Source organism: Anguilla rostrata, chromosome 2 (genome assembly GCF_018555375.3).
Source record: "Anguilla rostrata isolate EN2019 chromosome 2, ASM1855537v3, whole genome shotgun sequence".
In the NCBI taxonomy this organism is placed as follows: domain Eukaryota; kingdom Metazoa; phylum Chordata; class Actinopteri; order Anguilliformes; family Anguillidae; genus Anguilla; species Anguilla rostrata.
The window spans coordinates 3393700-3420336 of NC_057934.1; the positions used below are offsets into that span (position 1 = coordinate 3393700).

The 26637-nt window shown below is 49.8% G+C and overlaps 1 protein-coding gene across 5 annotated transcripts in view; it reads left to right on the forward strand.

Annotated features, from left to right (window-relative positions):
- The window catches only part of kcnq5b (potassium voltage-gated channel, KQT-like subfamily, member 5b), a 138122-nt gene that overhangs the window by 100355 nt on the left and 11130 nt on the right, over positions 1 to 26637 (forward strand). For 2 of the 5 annotated variants that reach the window (XM_064315866.1, XM_064315880.1), the window contains exons 4-11: positions 4872 to 5047; positions 7656 to 7781; positions 11556 to 11666; positions 12756 to 12851; positions 16821 to 16915; positions 18400 to 18426; positions 21285 to 21341; positions 24089 to 24309. In XM_064315866.1, the coding sequence (XP_064171936.1) occupies positions 4872 to 5047; positions 7656 to 7781; positions 11556 to 11666; positions 12756 to 12851; positions 16821 to 16915; positions 18400 to 18426; positions 21285 to 21341; positions 24089 to 24309 (909 nt within the window). Of the gene's footprint in view, positions 1 to 4871; positions 5048 to 7655; positions 7782 to 11555; positions 11667 to 12755; positions 12852 to 16464; positions 16554 to 16820; positions 16916 to 18399; positions 18427 to 21284; positions 21342 to 24088; positions 24310 to 26637 lie in introns of all 5 variants that reach the window. The other 3 variants (XM_064315875.1, XM_064315889.1, XM_064315899.1) reach the window with 2 other exon arrangements.

Genomic DNA, 26637 nt, shown 5'->3' on the forward strand with positions numbered 1-26637 from the left:
ATAGGGAGGGGCACATTTCCCTGGTAAGATCTGCCAGGGTGGGGGGGCAGGGGATGCTATAGCCCTCTAGTATTTATTGAGTTTTAAATACACTCTCACACACACACACACACACACACACACACACAGCCAAGCACATGCACGCAGGCACACACTCACATACAAATGCGCACACACACACTCACATATAAACACCCAAGCACATGCACGCAGGCACACACTCACACGCACACACACACACGCACACCTGTGTTTTTATAGCTGTTGGTTACAGGACATAAGAGCCTCCCTCGCTTTCCAACAGTCACCGATCCTCTCACACCCTTTCACCCCCTCCCCCGCCCCACCACCCCACCCCCTCCCAATCACAGCCAGACCACCGACTGTCAATCATCCCAGCCAGAAGCTTCTATTGTTTGTGGGCTTTAAGGCCTCTATTAATGGAACGCACGCACTCTCCAGAGCACCCCACAGTTCCCCTTATTTATTTTGGGGAAATGTATGGACTTTGTCCCCCCCGCCCACACACACACACACACACACACCCTTTCCCTTTATTTTTTGGTATGAATGAAAAGAAAACTGAAGGCGGTGGGAGGAAAAATCCACGCGGACGGTTGTTTGCGTTGCGTGAGTAGAAGGAAAAGGATCCTGGGAAACGCGAGACGGATGCTCCGGGGGAACGAGAGGATTTTGGGAGAGGCCGCTGGCTCGAGCAGCTCCGCTGCAGACGGAGCTTTGGTTACGGTCGAATACGACGCTCGTTTCTGAGCGAAGTCGCCCCCCTTTAATAGTCATAAATTCTTTCCGTTATTTAGACGTATTTAGTTGCCCCCTTTTCGGATGGAATTTTTTAAACGAAAGGAAAAAAGGAAACGCACGAGAGGCCGGGGTAGTCACGCTTCAGCTGTCCACCCCGAGCTGGTCTGGGTAATGTAATGTCATACCTCATCAGAAACCTCATGAGCACTGAGAAGTATTTCACGAAGAGCCCCGTTAGGTGACTGGAAGGCTGATGATATTCAATATTCATTTGGGCTGCGTTCTGACGTCCAGACACGCACGCACACACACGCACACACACGGCTGCATGCAAGCACGCGTGCGCACACACACACACCCACACACACACACACACGCGCGCGCACACATTTCTATTGGGTGAGGTGCCAGCTTGGTGGGTTCTGATCGAAGAATGAGAGAGAGAGAGAGAGAGAGAGAGAGAGAGACAGAGAGAGACAGAGAGAGAGAGAGAGAGAGAGAGAGAGAGAGATTACCCTCGAGCTCAGGGTAGATTTTATACACAGGTACACGCTGATGCGTACGGGCCCAGTGTAGTTGTGTGTGTGTTCCAGAGGTTGCTGTGCTCTCTCTGTCCCTATTGGGCATGGTTTGTGTGATCCTGCCAGCTCTGCTCTGAGCAGCTCACCCGCTCGCCCGGCCTAAGCCGCCCGTGCTCACTTTTTCCGTTAGCGTGTACCGCAACGGGAAGGCGCCCGACGCGACGACCTCGCGCTCACCTGTGAAAGCGCGCTCACCTGGCGAGCAGCGCGGCGTCTGCGTCTGCGGCTGCGGCTGCGTCTGCGTCTGCGGCTGCGTCTGCGTCTGCGGCTGCGTCTGCGTCTGCGTCTGCGTCTGCGGCTGCGTCTGCGGCTGCGTCTTCGCTCTCAGCTGCTGAAGCTCGCTCGCCGTTTCCCCCGCTGCTGTAAATTAGGCCCCGCAAAAGTTTCAGGTGCCTCCACTGTCCTTATGTGAATCCCTCCCCCCACCACCCCCCACCCCCCTCCCCTGTTCGCTGCCGGTTGTTCCTGCGGAAGCGTTTCGAGTGTGGCGGGGGGGGGGGGGGGGGGGGTGAGGCTCGTCTCATTAAAGAAGCTGCCGGTTGTTCTGCGGAAGCGTTTTGAGTGTGGGGGGGGGTCGGGGATGGGGGGGGGGGCTCGTCTCATTAAAGCAGAGAAATGCTCGCTGTTGGGCTTTTACGAGGTTACGGGCCGCTTTGTTCTGGCGACCCTCGGCGCTCGCGAGAGGCTGTCGGCGGGACGGACGGGCGTGCCGCGTAACTGTGATGAAACGCAGCGCCGCGCGCGGAAGCGTACGAGGGTCGTGCTAACGCGGGTCATGCTAACGCGGTGCATGCTATCTACCCTTTGTGGGAGGGGGGAAAACGAGGGATTGTGGGAAGGTAATCGCTCCCTCCCCTTTTAATAAATCGGACCCGAACGCCGATGGGTACGGCCGCCGTATTTCATCCTGCCATTTTGGGGATCCCCCCCCCCCCACCCCCTTGAAGCAGGGGAAGGGGGAAAGCCTAAATCTCGCATCCGAGCGCTCAGCAGGGTCCAGCGCTCACCTGCAGCGCAACAGGCTGTAAAAGCAGCTCATTAAAGCTAACGGCCCACACTGCGGCCTGCGCTGCTGCAAACCCCCAGATTACACGGGACTGGGACTGTTTAATTACGGGTGTAGTTAAGCAGGTGATTTTCACTACCCCGAGTCGTTTAAACATCGTTAGCGGAACGGGGGAAACAAAAAACCCCAATGCCCTTTTGGCCCCTCAATGACCGTAACCAAATAAAAACAGCCGACTTCCCTAATTAACGACTATCGATCGCGGGCCTCCCGGCTGTGAGGCCTCAGCCGTGCCCGGCCAGCTCAGAACTGTACTGCAGCCCCCAAATCATCCTTCAGAGTGATTATCGGACGCCTGCAGTGGGTTTCGGATGACCCTCTGGGCCGGAGTATTGGGGTAGTTTTTTTTTTTTGTTTTTTTTTTTCGGGCAGGTCAGGAGTCCATATTTGGTGCTGACAGCCGTATGAATGCATAATGGCGGGATTCAGCTGGGTTTGGCGCATGAAGGAAGCACTGTGGAGGAGGTGGACGAGAGCAGTCGCGTGTGAGCCTGACCAGAGAGGCCCCAGTTCCCAGAGATGGACAGAAATGAAAGGGCTACTTGTGTAGCGTGTGTACATGTGGGCTTGTGTCCACAAGGACACGTGAGCCTAAAATGGATTTCTCCTCTCCTCTCTCCTCTCCATCCTCCTAGACCTAGAGACATTCGCCATTCTGTGTGTTCAGCACCCCTGTGTGTTCAGCAGATCTATGTGTTCAGCACCCCCGTGGGTTCCCCACAGTCCTGTGTGTTTGGGTGCCTTGCGTGTTCAGCATCTCAGTGTGTTCTCAAGTTGGTAACCCGGAGGGATTTGCTGTGAGTTTCGCTGTGTTGCAGCTTGGCCACAGAGACCCTCAAAGGAGGACTACAGGCAGGACATTGTTCTCTCTCTCTCTCACACACACACACACACACACACACACACTAAACAAAGAAACAAAATAACTTAATATGTACCGAAAAAAGTCAAGTATTTGGTTTTGAATTTCAGTTAATGCAACATGAGAAGAAGACCAAAGTTTGATCCAGGCGACATGAGAAAAAGATAATATTGGAATGAGCCAGAGGTTTTAAGTTGTTTGTGTATTTTTGAGGGTTTGATATTATTCTGCAGAGGAAGTGGGTTCTTGTTGAACTTCCTGTCCTCTGCGTGTCTGCGTTTGTGTGGAAGGGAAGAGGAGAGTGATTTGAAACGGGTATCTATCTAATTATTCCACCATCACTCCAGGGATATTTTCTTTGCTGGTCTTTCCAGCAGAAAATCGGAAAACGGCATTTGGTGGCTTTTGGTTTCTCTCCAGCGTCTCCCGTTTGGTGGTGAAATTACCCCTCTGGTTAGGCCCTGCATTTTTCCATGTCTGTTGGAGGCAAGAGACAGAGAGTTCAGAGAAAAAGAGAGAGGGAGAGAGAGACGGAAGGCTGATTCAGATTGACATAGCATCTGCCGACGAGACTGCTCCGGAACATTCTCATAAGAAACCGTGAACTCGGTGCGAACTGCCGAATTTCACAACATCTGGCGACGGCCCCTGTAGCCTGTAGAGGTACTACTGTATATCGTGATTTAAGGACAAGGCCGTAAACATATTCGTTATAATTTTGAAACCCTCTTTTTAGTGCGGACGTTGTCCTCACTCATTTAACAATTTAATTTAACGTTTTTTTATTTTATTTTTATCAACCTTAAACACTGCACACCGTGTAGCCTGGACTCGTCGCCTGTCCCGGTTTCTGATCCGGAATTTGAAAGGGCTTCAGGTGGCGTCGTTTTCGGGAGGATTAAAGTTGTTTACGGGCCACCTCTATCCTTTTTTTTTTCCCCCTGCCGTTTCCGGGAACAACAAGTAATCATCCCGCGCAGCGAGCGCTTCCGTTAATGTTCCGTTAATTGCTCCTGTGGCGTTCAGTCGCAGCGTGAAATTACACTTCACCTTCGCACCGTTCTGCGCTCTCGCAAAACTTTCAAAAATTCACCAAACTACACGGTCCCGTCATAGGCAGGTATTGATGGTGTTCATTTACCTGCACTTCAGGTCATTAGCAGGTACCACCCCCCCCCCCATCCCCCACCACCCCGGCACTGTACTGGTGAATTCTGGGATTTCTTTAGAATGCCGGTCACATGATCGAGCAGGTTTGTGGAGAAAGGTGCCCGGGAGTCAAGGAGTCAGCCTCTGTGGCTAACACACGCTAAACTGCATTTCCAATTACAAATAGATGTTCGGTGTCAGGTGGAGAGTTGCAAGGTCTGCTGGTTTTTTTATATTCACCCCAATATCAGTAGCCACTCACAGACTCAAGTGAATCAAGTGAGCTGACCGTGTAATTGCCTGCGTTAACTGATCTGCAAAAACCTGGGCAAACGTGAATACCTCTGGTCTGGAGTTGGCGGTTTTTAATGGTACATGAACTGTGTTTGATAAGTGTTATCTAACCTGAGTGTGCCCCACCCCCCACTCCCCCTTCTCTGTCCAATCACAGACATCATAGTGCTCATCGCCTCGGTTGCCGTGGTGTCGGCGGGTAGCCAGGGCAACATCTTCGCCACGTCGGCGCTGCGGAGCCTGCGCTTCCTGCAGATCCTGCGCATGGTGCGCATGGACCGGCGGGGCGGGACCTGGAAGCTGCTGGGGTCCGTGGTCTACGCGCACAGCAAGGTAGGTCCCGCGCGGTCGCGCCGACTCGACCGCGCGGTCGAAAACGAAAAGGCGTCTCGAAAAGTCGTCTCGCACTTACCACGTGGTCAAAATGCCGTCTCACACTTACCGTTTGGTCGAGTAGACATCTCGCCTTTACTGTACAGTCAGAGAGACATCTCACCTTGACCATACGTTCTGAGCGACATCTCACCTTTTGAATACATGCTCAGAAAGATATCTTTACCATGTGTTCAAACGCTGAGTTCTTGCCGTAACCATACAGTCAGTGAGTTATGTCACCCTGACTGCGCGGTCAGAAAGAGATCTCACCCTAACTGTGTGCATCCTGAGATGCATCCTGTAAAAGGAAATCTCACCCTCCTGACTATGGGTTCAGAGATGAATCTTACCTTCACTGCGTATCCAAAGAAGTTACCTCTCTACAACCGTGAGATTTTACCACGGACAGCTAGTCAGGCAGGCGTGTCAGCCTGACTCTGCAGCCACCCTGACTAATGGGGTCACACATCAGTGTGAAGCAGATTAAAGCAGTCATTAAAAGATAAACAATTTAGCATTAATATATAATATTAGAATTTGCAGTTGACTGTACTGCTGACTGATCTGTTTGGAACACGTTTCTGTTTTAAACTGTATTTATGATACACACACGTGAAACGTTGCCAGGGTAACTTTCACACACGTGAAACGTTGCCAGGGTAACTTTCACACACATGACACACGTGTGCCCAGGTGCCTTCTCCCTGATTTACGGAAGACATCACTGTCTGACCGGCCCGGAAATATTATTAGGGGATTCCAAACCGTCAGTAGAAACTAGAATTCGGAAATAAAAATCGGTTTGAAAGAAAACAAAAACAAAAAAAAACTGCCAAACTTAGCTCACAGAGCTGTGTAACGGGTTAAAAGCTGTGTTTCTCGTTATGAAACAGGCTGTGTAACGGGTTAAAAACTGTGTTTCTCGTTATGAAACAGGCTGTGTAACGGGTTAAAAGCTGTGTTTCTCGTTATGAAACGGGCTGTGTAACGGGTTAAAGCTGTGTTTCTCGTTATGAAACGGGCTGTGTAACGGGTTAAAGCTGTGTTTCTCGTTATGAAACAGGCTGTGTACGGGTTAAAAGCTGTGTTTCTCGTTATGAAACAGGCTGTGTACGGGTTAAAAGCTGTGTTTCTCGTTATGAAACAGGCTGTGTAACGGGTTAAAAGCTGTGTTTCTCGTTATGAAACAGGCTGTGTAACGGGTTAAAAGCTGTGTTTCTCGTTATGAAACAGGCTGTGTAACGGGTTAAAAGCTGTGTTTCTCGTTATGAAACAGGCTGTGTAACGGGTTAAAAGCTGTGTTTCTCGTTATGAAACAGGCTGTGTAACGGGTTAAAGCTGTGTTTCTCGTTATGAAACGGGCTGTGTAACGGGTTAAAAACTGTGTTTCTCGTTATGAAACGGGCTGTGTCTGCGCCCCGCCGCTCGTTCTGTTTAGCATGACCGCGGCGGTGATGTCAGAGGTCAGGGGAGCCGAATTTAAATCCTCCGTGTGGGACGTTGGGGGGGGGAGGATCCGTTTGGGGTGTGTGTGCGTCCGCTGCTCCTGCTCCGTTAAAGCTCTGCGCGACCTCATCAGTTCTGTGTTTTTGGGGATAATGACTTTGGCGCGGTGCCACGGGGTCCTGCACCCTGCGCCTCGGGCCACACGCGCGGACGGGGGCGAGGAAGAGGACGAGGACGAGGGCGAGGAAGTACTTCTGGCAAACGCTCTTGTTATTATTGAGCCCCCTAGCCGGACACTAATCTCCGCTTTAATTCTTGGAGATTAGGGAACACATATTGAAATAACTCCACCCACCCCCCCCCCCCCCACACACACCCCCGCCCACCCGAGGTTGCTGCATTGAGCCCGGAGCGGTGGAGTGCTAGGCGTAGCGTATCGCGCGCGTTTGGGATGTCACATGACCTGCGCGTGGCGCGTAGCGCGTTTGGGATGTCACATGACCTGCGCGCGAGCGCTGCTCTGGAGCGGGCGGGCGCAGCCAGAAAGGCGGGAACCTCGCCGTGAACGCGCGACGCTGCACCGCCGTTTAACTGCGAATAAAAACCAGCCGCTCGTACGCAGGGTTAGCTGGTGGAGTTAGCGTCTCTGACGAGGAGAAGGCAGCGTCACGAGGGTCCTGGGGTGCGGCTCAGTGGCCTCAGTAGCGGTCGATCTGCGTCAGGGCAGCAAAGCCGTGGGTGTCCTGAAGTTTGGCGACAGTGAACAACATGTCCCCCGGTTTTAAGGGGTGGGCATGAGTCACTGGAAACGGGGGCTGCGTGGCCAGACCACATGCCTCCCCCTCTGGGCCGAACCGAAGCCCATTAGCGGCTAAGCTGCGGTGCGCTAGGATTACGGCTAGCGTAGCGTGACCCGGACCGCTGCCCCCTCAGCCAATCAGGGCGCTTGGCTTCTCCTCCCGCGGCCTGTTCCCTCTCCCCCCCCCCCCCCCGCCTCCGGCTCTGTAAACAGGAGTGTCGTTTTCGCGTTGGTCACGGGTGGTGGTCATGGTGACGGTAGTCGTGACAGCGGCCATCCGTCGCCGTGTCTTGTGTCATTTTTTATTTTTTTGTGTCGCAGGAGCTGGTCACTGCCTGGTACATCGGGTTCCTGGTGCTCATCTTTTCCTCCTTCCTGGTCTACCTGGTGGAGAAGGAGTTCAACAAGGACTTCGCCACGTACGCCGACGCACTGTGGTGGGGCACGGTGAGTCACTTCCCACAATGCACCGCTGCCAACGGTGGGCAAGCGGGTGGAGGCGGGGTGCGGGGGGGGGGGCGGGGGCTGCTCTCCCCTCAGGAAGACTGACGGTGACGTGAGATGGGTCTGCCGTCGACAGAGAGGGCTTTCTTTGGACGTACTTCTAACATCTCCAAATATTTATACGGATGCTCCCCGTGGCGTTAATTAATTTTTCCATACATCGTGTACGGAGAGGAGAGCAGTCCGTCCTGCTTTCCGTTCCCCGGGAAACACGAAAACAAAGTGCCCCCAGAGCTCGCTGGCATACCGCACAGAGCAGCCCTTCAGAAGTCTGAGAAGATCCTCACCTCTTTCTTCTCTCTCTCTCTCCCCTCTGACTGTTGCTGTCTTAAATCAGACTGTTTGTCTTTCCATGGTTACCTTTCAGCCATTATTCTGCTGCTGATGGCCTAATGTTATGGCAGGTTTAGAAAAAAAAAAAAAGAAAGAAAAAAAGTACAAACCCATTGCCTGGGCCTTGTTCATGTCACTGGGAAGCTAAAGGTCTGTTCAAACGCAGGTGGACAGTGCGTACTGTGTGGATACGTACCGTAGGTTGGAGCTGGACGTAGTGTCAGAAACCCATTTTCCCTTTTATGGATAAATGTGTTGACCTTCACTCTCGCCTCGATGAAAAATGCCCCCACACAGCGAAGCCCACGCCACTCTTTCCGCTCTTGAGCGACTTGCGATTCGTCTTTCCCAGAGTCCTCTGTGTTTGTCAAGGAGCATTCCAAGAACTGTCTGCAGAGATTATTTTTTTTTAAAAAAGCTCCTCCAGCCCAAACCTTAGTTTGTAAGAATGCTGAATTACAGTGCGGTGAACTAAAATAATTATTGAATCTCAGAGCCGCAGAAGTAAAAAATAAAAAAAAAGTTTGTTGAGAAGAAATGCGAAAGTGTCTCGCTCTAGGAGCTGCCTGGAAGCCTTGTCCATCAGGCACAAAATGTGGAAACACTGGTCAGGAAATTGTGATTGTTCCCTTTTTCTTCATCTTTATGATTTTGGAAATGATGACTTCCAGAGAGACTGAGACTGAGTGTCAGATAAAAATCTGACCACAACTGGCTCTGTGATTTAAAAAAAAAACGCACTTAAGAATTTATGATGGTTTTGGTGACCGCCTAGACAGTATTTTATATCCATGTCAGTGGAAACAAAAAAACCGAGGATCATTTTTTTAATAGATTTATTGAACTTAATATTTTTTGAAAAATCCTGCAGTGCCTGTTATTTTCATTAACTACTGACACCGGGGAACCTTCAAGATGTGAAGATAAGATTTGCTTTAGTTTTATTTGCTTATTGTGTGTTATTACCTATTATCATAATGTAATAAAGTTCAGACTCTAAGCATTATAGCATACCATTAAAATGATGCCAGCTTTATCCCTATAACACTTGATACAGCAGACCGTTCACTTTACAAGTTTAATTCAAAATGATTTAAAAGTTAATCACACGTTTAGAAGCCAAACATGCTGTTATGTCTAAATAAATTAATAGATATTGATGATTTCAGCATAACAGATTTACTCATAGATTTGGAATTTTATTGTGAATGAAGAGAAAACAAAACCTTTTAAAATACAAAAAATGATCATTTTTATATTATGTTTCACAATTGCAGAGTAATGCAAAGATAATGATTCAAAATGACAAAGGTTTTTTTTGTTTTTTGTCAGACATTACACACATTGTAAGGCCAAATAAACACAAATGCTGACCAGAGACATTGCCCTTCTTAAGTCGAGAGAAATCGGTCATCCAATCACGGCGTCCACTGAGCAGAATAAACCAATCGCTTGATCAAGAGCACTCATTTCCTGTCCCCATGACAACGGGCCGGGTGATTAGACGCTAGACAGGAAATGACCCGGGGTCCAGTGAGGGCGAACCTGGGTCTAAGCGGAATGGCAGCGTGGACGTGGTTTCCATGGAGATAGCCGTAACCGCGAATGCCTACTGTGGAGAAGCCCCTAACCCCCCCCCCCAGGGTCTGTGGAGGGTCGACCACTACCCCCCCCCCCTTGCTCTAAGAAGTACAGTGGACGTACATTTCTGTTCTTTGGGGAAAAATTTTGCCAAATGTAACCCTGAAAGTACAATAATGTTCTATTTGGACACTAATAGGTTCATTTTACAAGCAGAAATGGTACAAATGAATCTATTACTGGCCAGGGGTACGGTTTTATGTACCTATAGGGAACTATGACAAGCGTTTCTGCCTTTATAGGCACTTTTTCATTCCCTTTTTTCTGAGTGCGCACATAGCAGCCGGCGAGCCCATTCTAACCAATCAGCTTTAGAGGAAAGCCCATTCTGACCAATCAGCCTTAGAGGAGAGTCCTTTCTAACCAATCAGCCTTAGAGAGGCCAGAAGACTTCTCAATTCGGCCGTTCCAGCGAGCAGCGTTTCAAGGCCGTCTGGTTATATCAGTCCGACGGACGGAGCGGTTTTATTAGGGTTGTAAAATTTGCTTTGGCTCGGCACCGCCTGCTTAAACCGCCGTCCCAAAAGTGCAGGAGGCTGCGGGTTTTTTTTTTTTACGAGAGGAGGGGATGAAGAGAACTGGCGGAAAGAGGCCCGAGAAAATTTTATTTTTATTTTATTTTATTTTATTTTATTTTTTTGCGGGGACAGAGAGGACCATAAAGGCCTTGCCTTCAACTGTCTGATTTTGGTTTTGCTATAAAAAAAATTAAAAAAACGAAAGAGAAAACAAATCAAGTCGATTTCCCGGTTGTACTGCCCCACAGGGGCAATACTGTGCTCTGCTGTATTTACCCCATCTGACTGGACTGTGTTAAAGTTTTAAATGCACCGGGATGGGGTGGGGGGGGGGGGGGGGGTGGGAGTGACGCTGATGTCGCCTTTGATTAAGAAGCTCTGTAGATGGTTTTGTCTCTTCAAGGTTTTCTTTACTGCCGCCTCGATTCAAAGCAGGGCCCCATGTGCTGACCACGGACATTCCGGAAGGTTCTTTGCTAAATCACAGGAATGTTTGACGCCAGTGGGACAGTGGGGAGCAAGGTCATTGGGGTCGGGGGGGGGGTAATAAAACAGGGACTTGACGGCTGCGCTGGCATTTCGCTTGCAGATAAACCAGACACGAGCTCCACCAATCACGGAAGTCAATGGCGACGGCCAGTGGAACATCGTCGAAGATGATTGGTGGATACTTTTCTGCCCGTACCTCTAAGATCACAGTGAGAATGACCGGGGAAGCAGCGAGATTGTATCCACCAATCACCAACAGAATTCCTCTCCTTGGCCGTTAATAACGATTGATGGAGTATGTTCTGTGTGGTTTTTTTTCTTCTAAGCGTCAGGTGTCATCAGGACCACCGTGTCCCTGCTTAATGATCTCTGACTGTGCTCGTTAATGACCCCCCCCCCCCCCCTTCTCCCGGAGAGGTAGTGTGACCCAGTACCGTGAGTTCAAGAAGCTAACTGCAGGCGGCCTCCAGTTTTCCACTTAATAAAGTCCCAATTATCCAGAGTTCGAGAATACAGTGTGTGGTCTCCTGCCTCCTTTCCTCTGTCTTCTTCTCGTTCTCCGTCTCCTCCTCTGCTCTCTCCGTTCCCCTGATTTATATCTCCCAACTGTCAAGAGAAAAGCCGTCTTTTTTGGAGCAGTGCTGCTAAGAGTGGAATGAGCCTTGGTGCTGTGCCTGTTTTTCGGCTTTGAAACCTGGCCTCTCCCCCCCCCCCCCCCGTTCCTCCGTGTCCTCAGATCACCCTCACCACCATCGGCTACGGGGACAAGACTCCCCAGACCTGGACGGGACGCCTCCTCTCGGCGGGATTCGCGCTACTGGGCATCTCCTTCTTCGCCCTCCCCGCGGTGAGTGCCCGCTATCTCATGCCCGCTGTTTCGTGCCCAATGCCTCATGCCCAGTTGGCATGTGATGCATTGTTTTTTAGTACTTTAAAAAAAAATTTTTTTTTAAATATTCATGATAATGTTTATTGTGGCAGCTCCAAGCTGTCATCGAACAGGCAGGGGGCAAAGCTTCCAGCTGAGAGGTTGCAGGTTCAAATCCAAAGAAGAGAACGCTCCCTTTTGCACCTTGTCTCCATCACTTCACTGTACATAAAACTTGCATAGCCGATCCATAAATGGTTTGTCTATAAAAATGTAAACTGTGTGCATTGCACTGAATGAGGCTGCATCTGAATCAGTCAAATAACGGGAATGTGCTTTGCATGATCACGCATTTTTTTTCCATGAGGGTAACTACAGATCTTTTATGGGGGGGGGGGCAGTTTAGCCAGTGAAATGTGCTCATAGGCCCAAATAGTGCAAGAGGTGACTTCCACACCCCGTTCCCATAATGCATGCGCCCCTAATGGGACACTGACAATTCAGCCTCAGCAAGAGTCATAAAACACTGCTGTCCGGGCTCTCCTCGTACCCTTAGCCTGGGGCTAATCGCCCTTTCCGCTTCGCTTGCGCTGTCCGAGGATCGCTAAGCCATTTTGTTTTACTTTACGGTTTATTTTAAGAATTGCAGTTCTTCAATTCTGCGAAAAAATGCTGAGCGAGCTTCGCAAGGCCAGGACGATACCCCCCCCGCCACACAATCAGCGCTCCTTCAAAAAATCTGTTAGCATTAGCTGTTTTTTTTTCTTTTTTCTTTTCTTTCTTTTCTTTTGCCGCGTGTGTTGGAAACTGATCCGCTGGATGAACTTTCGCTTTTGTTACCGTAATCCCTCATTTCTTGTGTAAACAGCAGAAAGTTCCAGAGTAAAACCTCGGAAGTGTCCTTCTGTGGGCGGGGAGGGGGGGGGTGGTGGTGGGGGGGGGGAGCAGCAGCTCGGCTTCCTGGGCCTCCGAGCGCCAAATTTGCGCGGCACGCGATGCTCCCGGTGCTGCCGTGGTAACGCGCGCACGCGTATGCGTGTGTGTGTTCTCCTTCTGCTCCCACCACAGGGAATTCTGGGCTCTGGCTTCGCGCTGAAGGTCCAGGAGCAGCACAGGCAGAAGCACTTTGAGAAGCGGAGAAACCCGGCCGCCAGTCTCATCCAGGTAAACTCGAGCTCACCTGTCGCAGGAGAGAGAGTGCGCAGACTGCACATGTCCAATGTCGTACGGCCACTGACTGATTACTGTGGTTTTTTTTTTCTCCTTCAAATCTCTGGCAGGTTTTTGTGTTTTCGGGTGATGTAAACATTTTTTCTGTTCTGTCTCTGATTTCAAGCGCTTGTTCAGAGCTGCGGCAGAGAAGTTCAATCAGTCAATCAATCAATCAATCAATCAACCGGTCAATCAATCAAGTTATATTTCCACAGAGCGTTTTACAAAGGCTTTTTCACAGTGTACCCCAGCCCAAACCCCCACAGACCGAGCCGAAGGTGACAGCGGCAAGAAAAACTCCCCGACGGGCTCAGAGAGGGGGGGGGGGCTGCTCAGGGTTTAGGGACTGAGAGGGGGGAGGCTGCTCGGGGTTTAGGGACTGAGAGGGGAGAGGCTGCTCAGGGTTTAGGGACTGAGAGGGGAGGGGCTGCTCAGGGTTTAGGGACTGAGAGGGGAGGGGCTGCTCAGGGTTTAGGGACTGAGAGGGAGGAGGCTGCTCAGGGTTTAGGGACTGAGAGGGGAGGGGCTGCTCAGGGTTTAGGGACTGAGAGGGGGGGGGCTGCTCAGGGTTTAGGGACTGAGAGGGGAGGGGCTGCTCAGGGTTTAGAGACTGAGGGGAGGGGCTGCTCGGGGTTTAGGGACTAGAGGGGGAGGGGAGGCTGCTCAGGGTTTAGGGACTGAGAGGGGGGGGGCTGCTCGGGGTTTAGGGACTGAGAGGGGGGGCTGCTCAGGGTTTAGGACTGAGAGGGGGGGGGGCTGCTCGGGGTTTAGGGACTGAGAGGGGGGGCTGCTCGGGTTTAGGGACTGAGAGGGGGGCTGCTCAGGGTTTAGGGACTGAGAGGGGCTCCTCAGGGTTTAGGGTGAGAGGGGCTGCTCAGGTTTAGGACTGAGAGGGTGGGCTGCTCAGGTTTAGGGACTGAGAGGGACGGAGGCTGCTCAGGTTTAGGGACTGAGAGGGGGCTGCTCGGGGTTTAGGGACTGAGAGGGGGGAGGCTGCTCAGGGTTTAGGGACTGAGAGGGGGGAGGCTGCTCGGGGTTTAGGGACTGAGAGGGGGGGCTGATCGGGTTTAGGGACTGAGAGGGGGGGGCTGCTCAGGGTTTAGGGACTGAGGGGGGGGGCTGCTGGGGTTTAGGGACTGAGAGGGGGGGGCTGCTCGGGGTTTAGGGACTGAGGAGCTGTCCGTCTCGCCAGGCTCGGGGTTTAGAAAGCGAGGAACGCGATTCAGCCGACCTTCAGCCCCCGCTCCTATTCAGAACGCCGATGCAGAAACGCCTGACAGAAACCGCCCTGATTCAGAAACCGCCCTGATTCAGAAACCGCTCTGATTCGCACTGTACCGCACTGTACCGCACTGTACCGCACTGTACCGCGGTCCCCGCTCCCCATCGCAGCCGGCTTGTCTGCTTTAATTACGGGTTTGATATGTATGAGGCCTGATTGGTCGGCCCCGGGGGCGAGCCTGAACCGTGACCACGGGGATTCGGTACGCCGTTAGCATTTCGGTCGAAGGGATTGACACAATCTGGGCCCGCGGATGAAATCACTGGCACTCGGATGTACTGTGCGTTAATCCTTCAGGATGCTTTCCTTTTTCTCTCTTTTTCTCTCCCTCTCTCTCTCTCACACACACATACAGGCACACGCACATAAGCACACACACACGCACATAAGCTCACGCACACACACACATACACACACATAAGCGCACACACATACATACATGCACATAAGCGCACACACACACACACACACACACACACAAGCACACACGCACATACTGTAAGCACACACACACACACACACACGTACACACACAGACACACACACACACACACACACACACACGTACACTCAAGCTCAGAATCACTGGAGTGCGCCCTTGTGGTTAAAACCTTGGCAACCTTGCTTTATTTCCATGGCGATATGTCAGGCTGATGCTTATTAGAGAGCACTCACTCCACGCTGTGGGGGTGGGCTGAGGGCTGGTCTGTTAAAGAGACAGCCAGGACACGTTTACAGGCCCTGAGATGGATATGAAAAAATAATTTCCTGATTTTACTCTCCGCAAGATCAATAGTGATGGTACTTGCAGCACCTTCACGTGGTATGTTGTGAGTGTGTGTGACGTGTGTGTGTGTGGTGAGGTGTGTGTGTGTGTGTTTTGTTGGGTGTTGTGTGTGTGTGTGTGTGTGTGTGTGAGAGAATGGGTGAATGAGAGGCATCTATCGTAAAGCACTTTGGATAAAAGCGCTATATAAATGCAGTCCGCTTACCATTTACCATTTGAATTCACATCACTCAGATTGAACACTGCGCTCGCTATATGCATCCCAGACCTTACACTCTGAATGCTGCTGCTTTTACGGTAACAAAAACTCATGCCGTTCGTAATTTGAGCGTGCGCTGGGCTACATCTTAACATGAGGTAGGCCACAGAAAATGTATGGCATTCAATGTGGGTCTGAGGCTCTGAAAGTTTGGGTACCACCGCCCCAGACCAACTGGGGTCTCCGATGTCTGCTCCCTAAAGCACAGGGCCCACGGCCCACCCCTCCACTGCAGCCTCTCTCATCTCCCTGCATCGTTTATCAGCAAAGCGAGTTTTTGCCGCACCCAGAGGAAACGGAGCAGATATTTGAGCGGAGTCTGGAGCGAGACTACCCCTCAGGGGGCGGAGCTTTGTCGTAGACGCCACGGGCGACTTTGTCTGGCGCAAAAACAAGCATGGGGGGGAACTCCGATCGCGCCTGGCCGTTTTTGGGGATGGTGGGAGGGAGACGCACGCGGAGGGCCTCCGGGTCCCTGGGCGTGGCGGGGAGATGGGACGGGGCGGGGTGGGGGAAGGGGCGGGGCGGGGCGGTCGGCCACCAGGAAGTGGCGGCGGCTGTGCTGCTGCAGCTCATTTCTTTCTTTCAGGGCGTAATGAAATTTAAAAGCCCCTCGTTCCCATGTCGACGCGGGGGGGATGGGGGATGCGGGGGGGGTTTAATTGGACCTCATCACCGTGCCTTTCTCCCCGCCCTCTTCATTTCTCCCCGCTTAAAAGGTGTGGCCTGCAGGAGGCCATCGCGCCCGTGGTGGAGCGCCCCTGTGTCACCCCGCCCCTCATCCCCACCCCCCCCCCCCTGTGTCCTGCTGTCCGCTCCTCTATCTGTATTAACATCATTTGGTTTCAAAGGAAGGGAGGCGGTCCTGTCCTGTACCCAAGACTGAGACAAGCATCTCCAGGCTTTGTGTGTGTGTGTAGGTGTGTGTGTCTATGTGTGTGTGTGTGTGTGTGTGTGGTTGTGTGTGTGTGTGTGGTGCATTGTGTTCTATTGTGTGCGTGTGTGTTGTTGTGTCGTAGTGTGTGCTATGTGTGCGTGTGCTGTGTTGTGTGGGTGTGTACATGCGTGTGCGTGTGTACATGTGTGTGCGTGTGTGTGCGTGCGTCTGTGTGTGTGTCGTGTGCGTGCGTGTGTACATGCGTGTGCGTGTCGTGCGTGTGTACATGCGTGTGCGTGTCGTGCTGGTGACCTCACCATGTCCCGGGTGTACCCCTCTGTGTCTCTGCCCCTGCCCCAGGCTGCGTGGCGCTTTTACTCCACCGACGCTAGCCGGCCCTATCTGAGCGCCACCTGGAGCCACTATGATAGTCTTGTTCCCCTCCTCAGGCAGGTATCCCAGCAACCAGCTGAAGACACACCTGTGACTTGTACTGTTTTTGTTTTCCTTTTTTTTTTCCTTTTTTTTCCTTTTATTTTTTTTTTTTACTAATCTGCTTTTTCGATTTTTTTTTTTCTTCTTTTCTTTTATCCCTCCCTTCCCTCTGGCCTTGTTTTCTCTTTTTTTAATTCTCGTTTTTGTTCCCCCCCCCTTTTTCTTTGTTGTTTCCTCCTTTTTCCCCCGTTCTTCCTGGTTTTCGTATATTCTGCATGCAGTGTGTTTGGCGTAGTTATGCGGCTGATGAGAACTCGGTTTCCATCGCTACCTGGAAGCCTCATTTGAAGGCGCTGCACACCTGCAGCCCTGCAAAGTAGGTACAACTCTGGCAGCTGGTGTTGTATTTGGTGTCTGTGCTCCTTCAGCTGTTCACTTCCTGTTTCCTGTTAATCGGTACCTGAACCTCTCCCTCTATAACTCAACATACTTAACTTCACTCAATTTCCAAATTCTGTTTGGGTTTCTTTGAATACATTCATGCATACATTCGTTTATACGTTATATTATTATTTTATTTTTGTTATAATTTTTTTCAAATGGTTCACAGCCATCGAATGGACCGGTATTATCCAGGCTCCTGCGCGTGCTGCTCGGGGTCTTTAGCCACCGAGCTTAAAGGCATTCGTGCATAAACAAGCTGTGGAGCCAAATCTCTCTCTATCGAAAACAATGAGAGCCGAGCCACACTCGCCATCACGCCCAGAGCGTTCAGTCACTCTCCCCACTCTCTCCCGGCACTCAAAGTAGTTTTTTTTTTTCTTTTCTTTTTTTAAACTGTCAATTAGCCAATCGGAATTTATTGAGCAAACTGCTCTTCTGCCAGGCACAGATCCAGAGCAGGTTGGCAGCAGAGACGGGGCAGGTAGACTGATAAAGAGCTCGGCTTTATTGCAGGTGATTAATTGGAGCCTGGAAATATTTGGCGAGCCATCTGTGGAAACATGAACGCACACACACATTCATACACAGACACACGCACGCACGCACGCACGCACGCACACACATACACGCACACGCACACACACACACACACACACACACACAGGTATGCATGTGCACACATGTAAATGCACACACACACGCACACCCCCACACACACGTGCACGCACACACACACGCACACCCACACACACACGCACGCACACGAGATTGACCTGGAACCACAGCTTTTAATTCAGAATGCAAAGCACTCGTCCAACGGGTTGGACAGAATTGAAAAGCCTGTCACCGGTGACAGAACATTCTAGTTCTCACATATTTCGGTGGCTGAATTTGTTGTCTCCATGGCAACAGCAGCGTCAAAGCACTTCAGCAGTGCGTGTCACCCTTAGCATCTTGCTTTACGCGAGTTCAAACACAGACACTAAATTTTCTTTTAAAAAACAACACAAGATATGCCGGTCCCTCTCCTCCTTATCCGTAGCTCCCTGTCCTTGCTAGAGCTTTCCTAGACTGCCTGCATGCGTACTGTGCAGTGCTTGCATGCGTGCCTGCGATCTGCTACCAAACCGTGTGTTTTGTTTTTTTTGTGGAGTTCGATTCATTTTAGTTGAGTTTCGCTTTTTTCTTAATGTCTTGCGGTTTGCTTTTGACGCACTCCTTTCTGTGGTGTCCTTGGTGTCCTCCAAAAAATGTACACTGTTTACGTGAGGCTGATACGGACGAATGTGTTGCTTAGTATCTGTACCTACCAGAATATCTGTGTGCGTGTTGCGTGTGCTTGTGTGTTACTCTGTGCTTAATGCAAAGAACTAATCTGTTTAACCTTGTCCCCTTTCTGTAACCTGTCTCCTGAAGGAAAGACCAAGGAGAATCGTCCACAAGGTTTGTGTAACCGACTTCTACAAATTCAGTGCGAATGCAGAAAGTGTGTAATAAAGAATGTGTGAATATATCATTTTTTCAGCTACCATGTGTCAAAAATGCATTCAGTTTTTTTTTTTTTTCAGAATGATATTTATGTGGCATCATATGAGAAAAATGAGGATTAGCTCAAAGCAGCACGCACACGTGCGCGCGCACACACAGACACACACACACACACACACGCTCACACCACTCAAATATCCAGATGCTTTTGTTATCAGGGGTTTATCAGCTTTTTGTAAACAAAGTGACCAGCATTCTGGAGTTTTCTTAGGTCAGCTTTTCCTCAGCTCTCCAGTCATGCCCTTAAAAAGCAGAGAGAGCGAGAGCAAGAGAGAGGAGGAAAAGAAGATAAGAGTTACAGAATACAGAGGGGGGGGGCAGAGTTGGGGGAAGAGAGAGAGAGAGAGGGGGCAGAGTTGGTGGAAGAGAGAGAGAGAGAAAGGGGGCAGAGTTGGGGGAAGAGAGAGAGAAAGGGGTAGAGAGGAGGAAAGAGATAAAGAGGAGAGAGAGGAAAGAGATAAAGCGAGAGAGAGAGAGAGAGAGAGAGAGAGAGAGGGAGCCTCACAGCGGTCCGCCTCGAGCTCCACTCTCCCGAAAGTGAGGGGCCTGCTCGTTTGTCACTGTCTGCTCCCGTCATACCGGCCCGGACGAGCGGCTGTGGGGATGATGTGCTTTTTCCATTTGGGCTTATTTATATTGCTCATTAAGCCCCCCCCCCTCCCCCCACCGCCCTCAGTTACTGCATATGCGCGCACTGCCAGAGCCCTTACAGACCCAGGCCTGCAAGCCAGTAAGAGGCTGTCAGTCAGCTCCGCACAACTGCAGCTGTCCCCGCGCTATAAATGTCACAAAAAACAGCAAATACCTCCAAAATAAACGAGCCAATGGGCTCTGCCCAAAACGGCTTCTGTAAATTGCTTTGCAGGCGACACGGAGGTCTAGTTATTTAATACATAGGAAGAAGAGGCGAGCAACCCCTGTTGCATACTGTATGACACGGATCCCCGCAAATAGACATTTGAGATGCAGGCGTCTGAAATGCCGGCTGTCTGCGTGCGTAATCCCGAGCGCGTTTTTGGCCACGAAGCCTGGTGAGCCCGAGCTCGCTAAACAGCTGTGCAAGTTCACTTGTGCACTTCATGCAGGCGATATAAATATATATTCCTCCGATATAAATATATATTCCACTGCCTTGCGATTGGTCCTTCTGAAGTGTCTGTTGAAGAGAAATTGAGTTCTCGGGTTCGTTGAGTTCAAAAAGAAGAAGAAAAAAATAACAGCATTGATCATGCCCATTTTTCCCCGTGTATTTCAATTAGCTGTGAAATTACGGTTGCGTGGGCCCAGGTGACATTTAAAAAGAACAAAAACAAAAAACGTGTTGGGGGGCGGGGGTCGGAGAGAAGAGGAGACAACTGAAAGAGGGACTTCACTTTTTTATTTATTTGAAAAAATATATTTAAAATGTTACGAGACGCTGGTAACCCCCGGAGAACGGGGCACAGGATACTCGTGAATGCTCAGGACGAGACAAACTGTTTTTTTGTTTTGTTTTGTTTTTGTTTTTGTTTTTTTGTTTTCTTAGCCTGGCTAGATCGCCGTTTTTATTTTCCAGCCGCACAATATCGAAATTGCGACCGGAAATGAGTTTGCGTTGGCGCGGCGGGGGTTGCTCGGCCGATCGCGAGAGAAGGCTAGAAAGACATCCTGGTGAGCGAGACGGCAGGTCTCCGGAGGCGGGGGAGTGCACGCGGCGTCTGCCGTGAGAAGCACTGCGAATGCTTACAGTTGATCAGAGTACAGTGCATTATCTGTGCCTGCAGCATTGGCCTGGATCCAGGGCTAATTAGATCACTGATGTTTTTATTATATCTGGCTATACATACACCCTCTTACATTTACCGTAGCAAAAAAAAAGTTGAATTACCTCACTTACGCATTCTGAAAACAGCGAGTTACGAAACTATAAGGCTTATGAGTCACTTTCATTTCAATGCACTCAATTTAAAAAATGAGTTTAAATTCAATTAATGAATAAAAAAAGATGAAATGGAATGGATCGGAATCCTGCTCTGCCACGTCACCACCATAGGCAGGCACGGAGGGGGGGGGACAGTACATTAATCAGCAGCAACAACCTTCATTTAACCTTTGGTGGTCATCTTGTGCAACCCACTTAAAGTTTGAAAAGCCCTAACACCAGTGCTCGTTTTCATACCAGCCCGGGCACGCTCAGCAAAGTGTGTCATACGAGGACTCAATTCACCACTTCACTAGTTCTCCACTACACCAGTTCACCACTTCATTTCAGCACTGCACTGCTCATGAAATGTCTACCTGTTTATTCGCCACCTCTTCCCAGAATTAATGGAACGCTCACTCACCTGATGGAAAGTGTGGATAGCATCTCTTTGAGTGTGTGTGCATATGTGTGTGTGTGCGCGTGCGCGTGCGTGTACATGTGTGTTTGAGTGAGAGAGAGCGAGAGAGTATGCAGTATCTACACGTGTGTGTGTGTACTGTACGTGTCAGAGTAGCATCAATGTTTAATGAAGTGTCTGTCAAAAAAGATTTACGTTTTTATCTTGCTTGACTGCACTGCTCATCAGAAAGTTGAAAACATATCACTGGTGAACACGTGCAGTTAAATTATTGAATCGTCAAACAGGTGTGTGTCAGAACGATAGTGATTCCTTTTCTCAACCTCAGTTGTCTTGTCCTGCCATTTCTAAAATACCATGCTGCTTACTAAGGAAATGGCACTACTTCTTTATTGAAATAACACATGATCGTCTATTTTCCCTCATTCCTAGTCAGGTTCTTAGTAGTAAACAGAAGCTCTTCAGGAGGTATACCACACGGAAACATAGGTACCCAGCATCCCACTCTCAGTCACATGATCTTTGGGAATGCCAATTAATCGCTGGTGCATGGACTAAAGTACACGTCGCCCACCGCCCTGGCATCCGGCTGCTCCTGGTTCAGGGGGTGACTAACTGTAAGATGAAAAATTTGTAGTGTGGTGAGTTTGGTGGACTGCTTGCACTAAGAACTCTACTGCATAGAAAACTATTCCAGCAGTTATTACCCTATCTGGTCCGGTCTGTGTTCTCACAACGCCCGTGTATGCTATGTTTTGTCATGTAGTGAGTGCACACACTTTTATATATATATATAATGCAGCATTAGACAGGCATGCCATACCATATTTAGGTAAATTCATGCAAATGATGTCTGCTGTGCATTTTCACATGGACTTGTCTTTTTGAAGTATCCCTTCGACACTTAGATTTTGGCCAAAAATATGACTAGATTACAGTGATGATGATATTTTTTATTAGTGCTAGCAATTTTAGCAGTTACTGGCTTGTGATTCTGTAACATAAGCTCAATATTGATTCCAAGAGCAATCTAAAATAAGGCAATATAGTAAGTCTAACAGCTGCTTTGTGAGCTTAACAACCCTTAGATACCTGTATAAGCCAGAAATGTAAAGCCTGAAGCCTGTTGCTCAGTTTGCTTATAGAAGCGCTTGTAAACTTGCTTGTTATTCTCTGAACATCCTTATTCCTTTGTATGTTCTGTTCTGTATGGGATGTAAGCTAAATCCAGTTTTATTTTAAACAATACAATATCACATTAAACCTGAATGTTTTACATGTAATGTATGTGGTTATGATGCTACGCTAGTATCTGTCGCACACGCCAAACAGTGTGTTATTGATATAGGAAGCCACCGTATAGGTGACAGCACAGACGTTCTTAGTGCAAGTAGCCTGTTTGGACGCTGCCTGTTGCCTGACGGTCTGGCAAACAAAGACACACGGACGTGCCCTACCCTCCTGGTCCGTCTGCATGAGGTCTCTGCCGCGCATGACTACTAAAAGCACGTCTCGGTTAACCGGAGCCATCGACAGACAGGTTGCTTCTTTAATACACTTTTTTTGTTTTCACCAATATCGGCCCGTCAAGCTGTAGCGACATCATGCGATCGATGAATATTAGCGACTGCGTAACGACTTTACGGCCCTGATTTACGGCTCTGAGGAACTCTGGTACTGTTACCACCCTTTCTGGTTCAAGGTTACACGGAGGAAACTGACGTCACTTTGATATCAAGACCTGATGCGGGCGCACCGTTGTTCGGTTATTAGTACTTTCTGAACACTTACTGGAGAAAATGAAACAGCATTTTAATATCGTCGAAATAATATGCGGCAGAACTGGGTGTCCCCCCTTTCTCTCTCGTGTTATTTTAAGGGGGAATTAAGTACACTGGGTCTGTTCTGTAGCCGTGACTGACCGTGCAGTTTGTTGTCTTTAAATAGGGGCTGCCCTGAACTGTTTATAAACTTGAAAAACCACCAGTGTGTTGAAAATGGCCAGTATTGTGATTAGTGCGTGCCAGTGTAAATAATAAGAATAACTTTGCTACGAATATTTCAGACATTAATAATAATAATAATAATAATAATAATAATAATAATAATAATAATAATCATAGACCTAATTAAACTTGTGCAGTGTTTTTCTTACGTGGCATTCAAAGCTCTTTAAAAAATAAAATGGCAATGAAATAAGAACGGATAAAAGGCGGGGATGGGGGGGGGGGGGGGTTCTGCGTACAGGTAACGTGGTAGTCCTCCCTGCTCTCGCCTGCCTGCTCCACATCAACCCCAACACCCAACCCCACCCGACCCCACCGCATGAAGCTGCCGTTCAGCACTTCCAAACTCGCCCGCACGAACACACGGCATCCCTGCATGCTAACAGTCAGGCTGTTTCCGTCCTGTCACGGGAAAAGGCTGAGACCAAAAACCATCGCGTCACTGTGACTGTGACGGATCTCCCGCAGCTCGGCGCTCGTGCGCAGTACAGTGGTGTGGTTCGTCTCGCCGGTGTCGGCTCCGTCCCGCGCGCGCGTATATTAACTTGTCACTCCGAAACTCGCCCTCCGCTCCTGCGTAACCTAGAGAGCTCTCCTCCAAGGCCTTGTTACTCATTCTGTCTTTTTTTTTTTGAGACACCGGTACGTAGAAGCGCCGAATCACACTGAAGGAACCACAGAGGGCCTTTTGCTTGTGCATATTGCTTGCCTTTACAGCATCCCCTGCGCACCTGCTGCAATGCATGCTGGTCCCGGATGGTCATCTCACCACCTTGTCAGTCCATCCCTAACATGTACGTTAGACGACTATGCAGGTCTAAAATGTGTATTGAAAGGCAAACACAGAAGACACCGATTTGCCGAATAACATAGCAGTAGCAGAAGAGTTATGTGAGCTATGTCAGTGCTACCTAGTACCTTTGCTGCTTGGCTTAGTGTGAGTACATTAACAAGGTAAGGATGTCCAATCTATAGACCAGTCCTGTTTATTAACATTTCGCTCTTTCTTTGGGTTGTGTTTGAGGATGTTAAGCATATTCACTCTAAAACTGTTGGGTATATTGTGACTTTCTCATAGTCTCTCTTTTTCTCTCTCTTTCTCTCTCCTCCCTCTCTGCCTATCTCTCTCCCTCTTTCCCCCCTCTCTCCCCCTCCCCCCCTCTCTCCCCCTCCCCTCTCTCTCTCCCTGCTCCCCTCCCCTCTCCCCTGCCCCCCCGCCCCGCCCCGCAGTCAGAAGCTGAGCTTTAAGGAGCGCGTGCGCATGGCCAGCCCGCGCGGTCAGAGCATAAAGAGCCGGCAGACGTCGGTGAGCGACCGGCGGTCCCCGGGGGCGGAGATCAGCGCCGAGGGCACCAGCCCCGCCAAGGTGCAGAAGAGCTGGAGCTTCAACGACCGCACCCGCTTCCGCCCCTCGCTGCGCCTCAAGAGCCAATCACGCCCCGCGCCCGACGGTGAGGGACCCGCCCCCTCCACACACACATCTTCCCATTGGCAGACTGGGCTATCAGCTGATTAACCGACTTTGCGTGTAAAACTGAGGTCTAGCCCTGTTGCTGTATGTAAAGTATGTATGATTTATTTACATGTTCTTAACTTCCTTACGTGGGCAGTTCTCAATCTTCTTGCCGTATGTACAATGTCAACTTTAAAAACAAAAAATTTTTTTTTTTGTTGATGCTTTTAAATTGGGGCATGGGAGCTTTTGTAATGCAGTCTGGAGTTCAGGGCCTGTTGTATCTCATAGGGTGCCTTTGTCACGATGTTTCCGGATAGCAAAGTCTTAATTACCTGCGGTGGTTCAGATATGAACAAAAACAACAATGGCTGGAACTGCAGTGTTCTCTTCTGCTTGTGTTCAGTCTTTGCCAGGAAAGGAGAGATGAGCGTGAGCGTGCTTTCTCTCGGCCTTGCGGGGAGAGTTTCTGTAACGACGGGGCTTGTGATTCGGCGGTGGCACTGCCCCTGCCAGGTCCAGCGCCACGCTAGGAATGTTTGAGCCCTGCGGGATGGGTTCCGGGGGGATGCCAGTGCGACTGGAAGGGCCTGGCAGTGGTGGGGGGGGGAGGGGGGGGTGGTGGTTCCGTCTAAAAATCCCCGGCCTGTAATAACCAAGCAAATCCAAACAGAGAGCTGGCTAACTGCTGGAGATCGGTCCCAGAGGTGTTTTCCATTATAGCGAAACTTATCTTCATCACAGCAAAGCCAGCTGCGAGAATCGAATATCCTCTTCCTCCAGTAAAGCAAATAACCTTCTCAGATGGGTGGCCACGCCTGAACAGGGCTTTGGAGTTCTCTTTTTTTATTCTTTGGTGCAGTATTTTTGTGATTATATATATATATATTTTTTTTTTTTACTGTGGGAAGCCACCAAAGGCCTTTCCCCAGATTCCCAATTTTTTTATGAATAAAGGAAAAAGGATCAGTGGCAGAGTTCTGCCTATACGCTACGTGGCCAAAATACGCATCGGGGCTGGGGGGTGGGGGGTGAGCACCCCAAGGTGCACAAGTGTCAATTCCAAGGCTACCCAAACCCTGTTCCTGGAGATCTACCATCCTGTAGGTCTTCATTACAACCCTAGTTTGACACACCTGATTCTACTGATTAGCAGCTCAACGAGATCTCTAGCTATTGAGTGGGGTGTGCTTTGTTAGGGTTGGTGTGGATACCTAGAAGATGGTACATTTCCAGGAATAGGGTTGGGCTGCCCAGATCTGGCCGTTTAATGAGGTGTGTTTTGTTAGGATTAGTGGGAAAACCTGCAAGACGCTACATCTCCAGGAACAGGGTTGGGCAGCCGTGCTCTAGCTATTGAGTGGGGTGTGCTTTTGTTAGGGTTGGTGTGGATACCTAAAAGATGGTACATTTCCAGGAATAGGGTTGGGCAGCCCAGATCTGGCTGTTGAATGAGGTGTGCTTTGTTAGGGTTGGTGGGAAAACCTACAAGGTGGTACATTTCCAGAAATAGGGCTGGGCAGCCGTGGTCTAGCTGTAGAGTGAGGTTTGCTGCTTTGTTAGGATCGGTGAGAAAACCTACAGGACAGCACTTTCTAGGAACGGGGTCGAGCTGCCCTGCTCCGTGCTCTTCCCAGAAGCTGACTCAAGTCTGTTAATTCAGAAAGCCCTTAGGGCCTCAAACTGAGGAGCACACAGCGGTGCTATAGAACCCCGCCCGCCACACAGCTGCCGGTCCTGTAGCGTTTCGCGAAGTGCAAGTGCACCTTTCCCGCTCGCGGTCGAAATGAGGTCCAGCTGTTCGGGTAGCTGGTGCTCCTGCTGCTGGAAACCTTCTGTAGGGGGCTCCTAATCTTAATCTGGGAGGGGCCGCACGGTGAGCGGGCTTTCTCATCGTTACTTAATTGATTAATTGATCAATTAAAGCAGCTGCAGATACAGGTAACTCCCCTCACCTGGTTTCTGGACCCTGTAGTCCTTCTGGACCGGGGTTGGCAAACACGGTTCTAGATAGATAGACAAACTGTATTGCACACAGTTTTTAACAGTCATGCATTAGCTGTTAATGGTGATGATGAGGATGGTGAGGGTGATGATGGTGAGGATGAAGGTGATGATTATGATGATGATGTGGGTGATGATGATGATAATTATAATGAGGATGGTGATGGTGAGGATGAAGGTGACGATTATTATGATGGCAGTGATGATGAGGACGATAATGGTTATGATGATGAAGATGATGATGAGGATGATGGTGAGGATGACAGTGACGATTATTATGATGGCAGTGATGATGAGGACGATGATGGTTATGATGATGAGG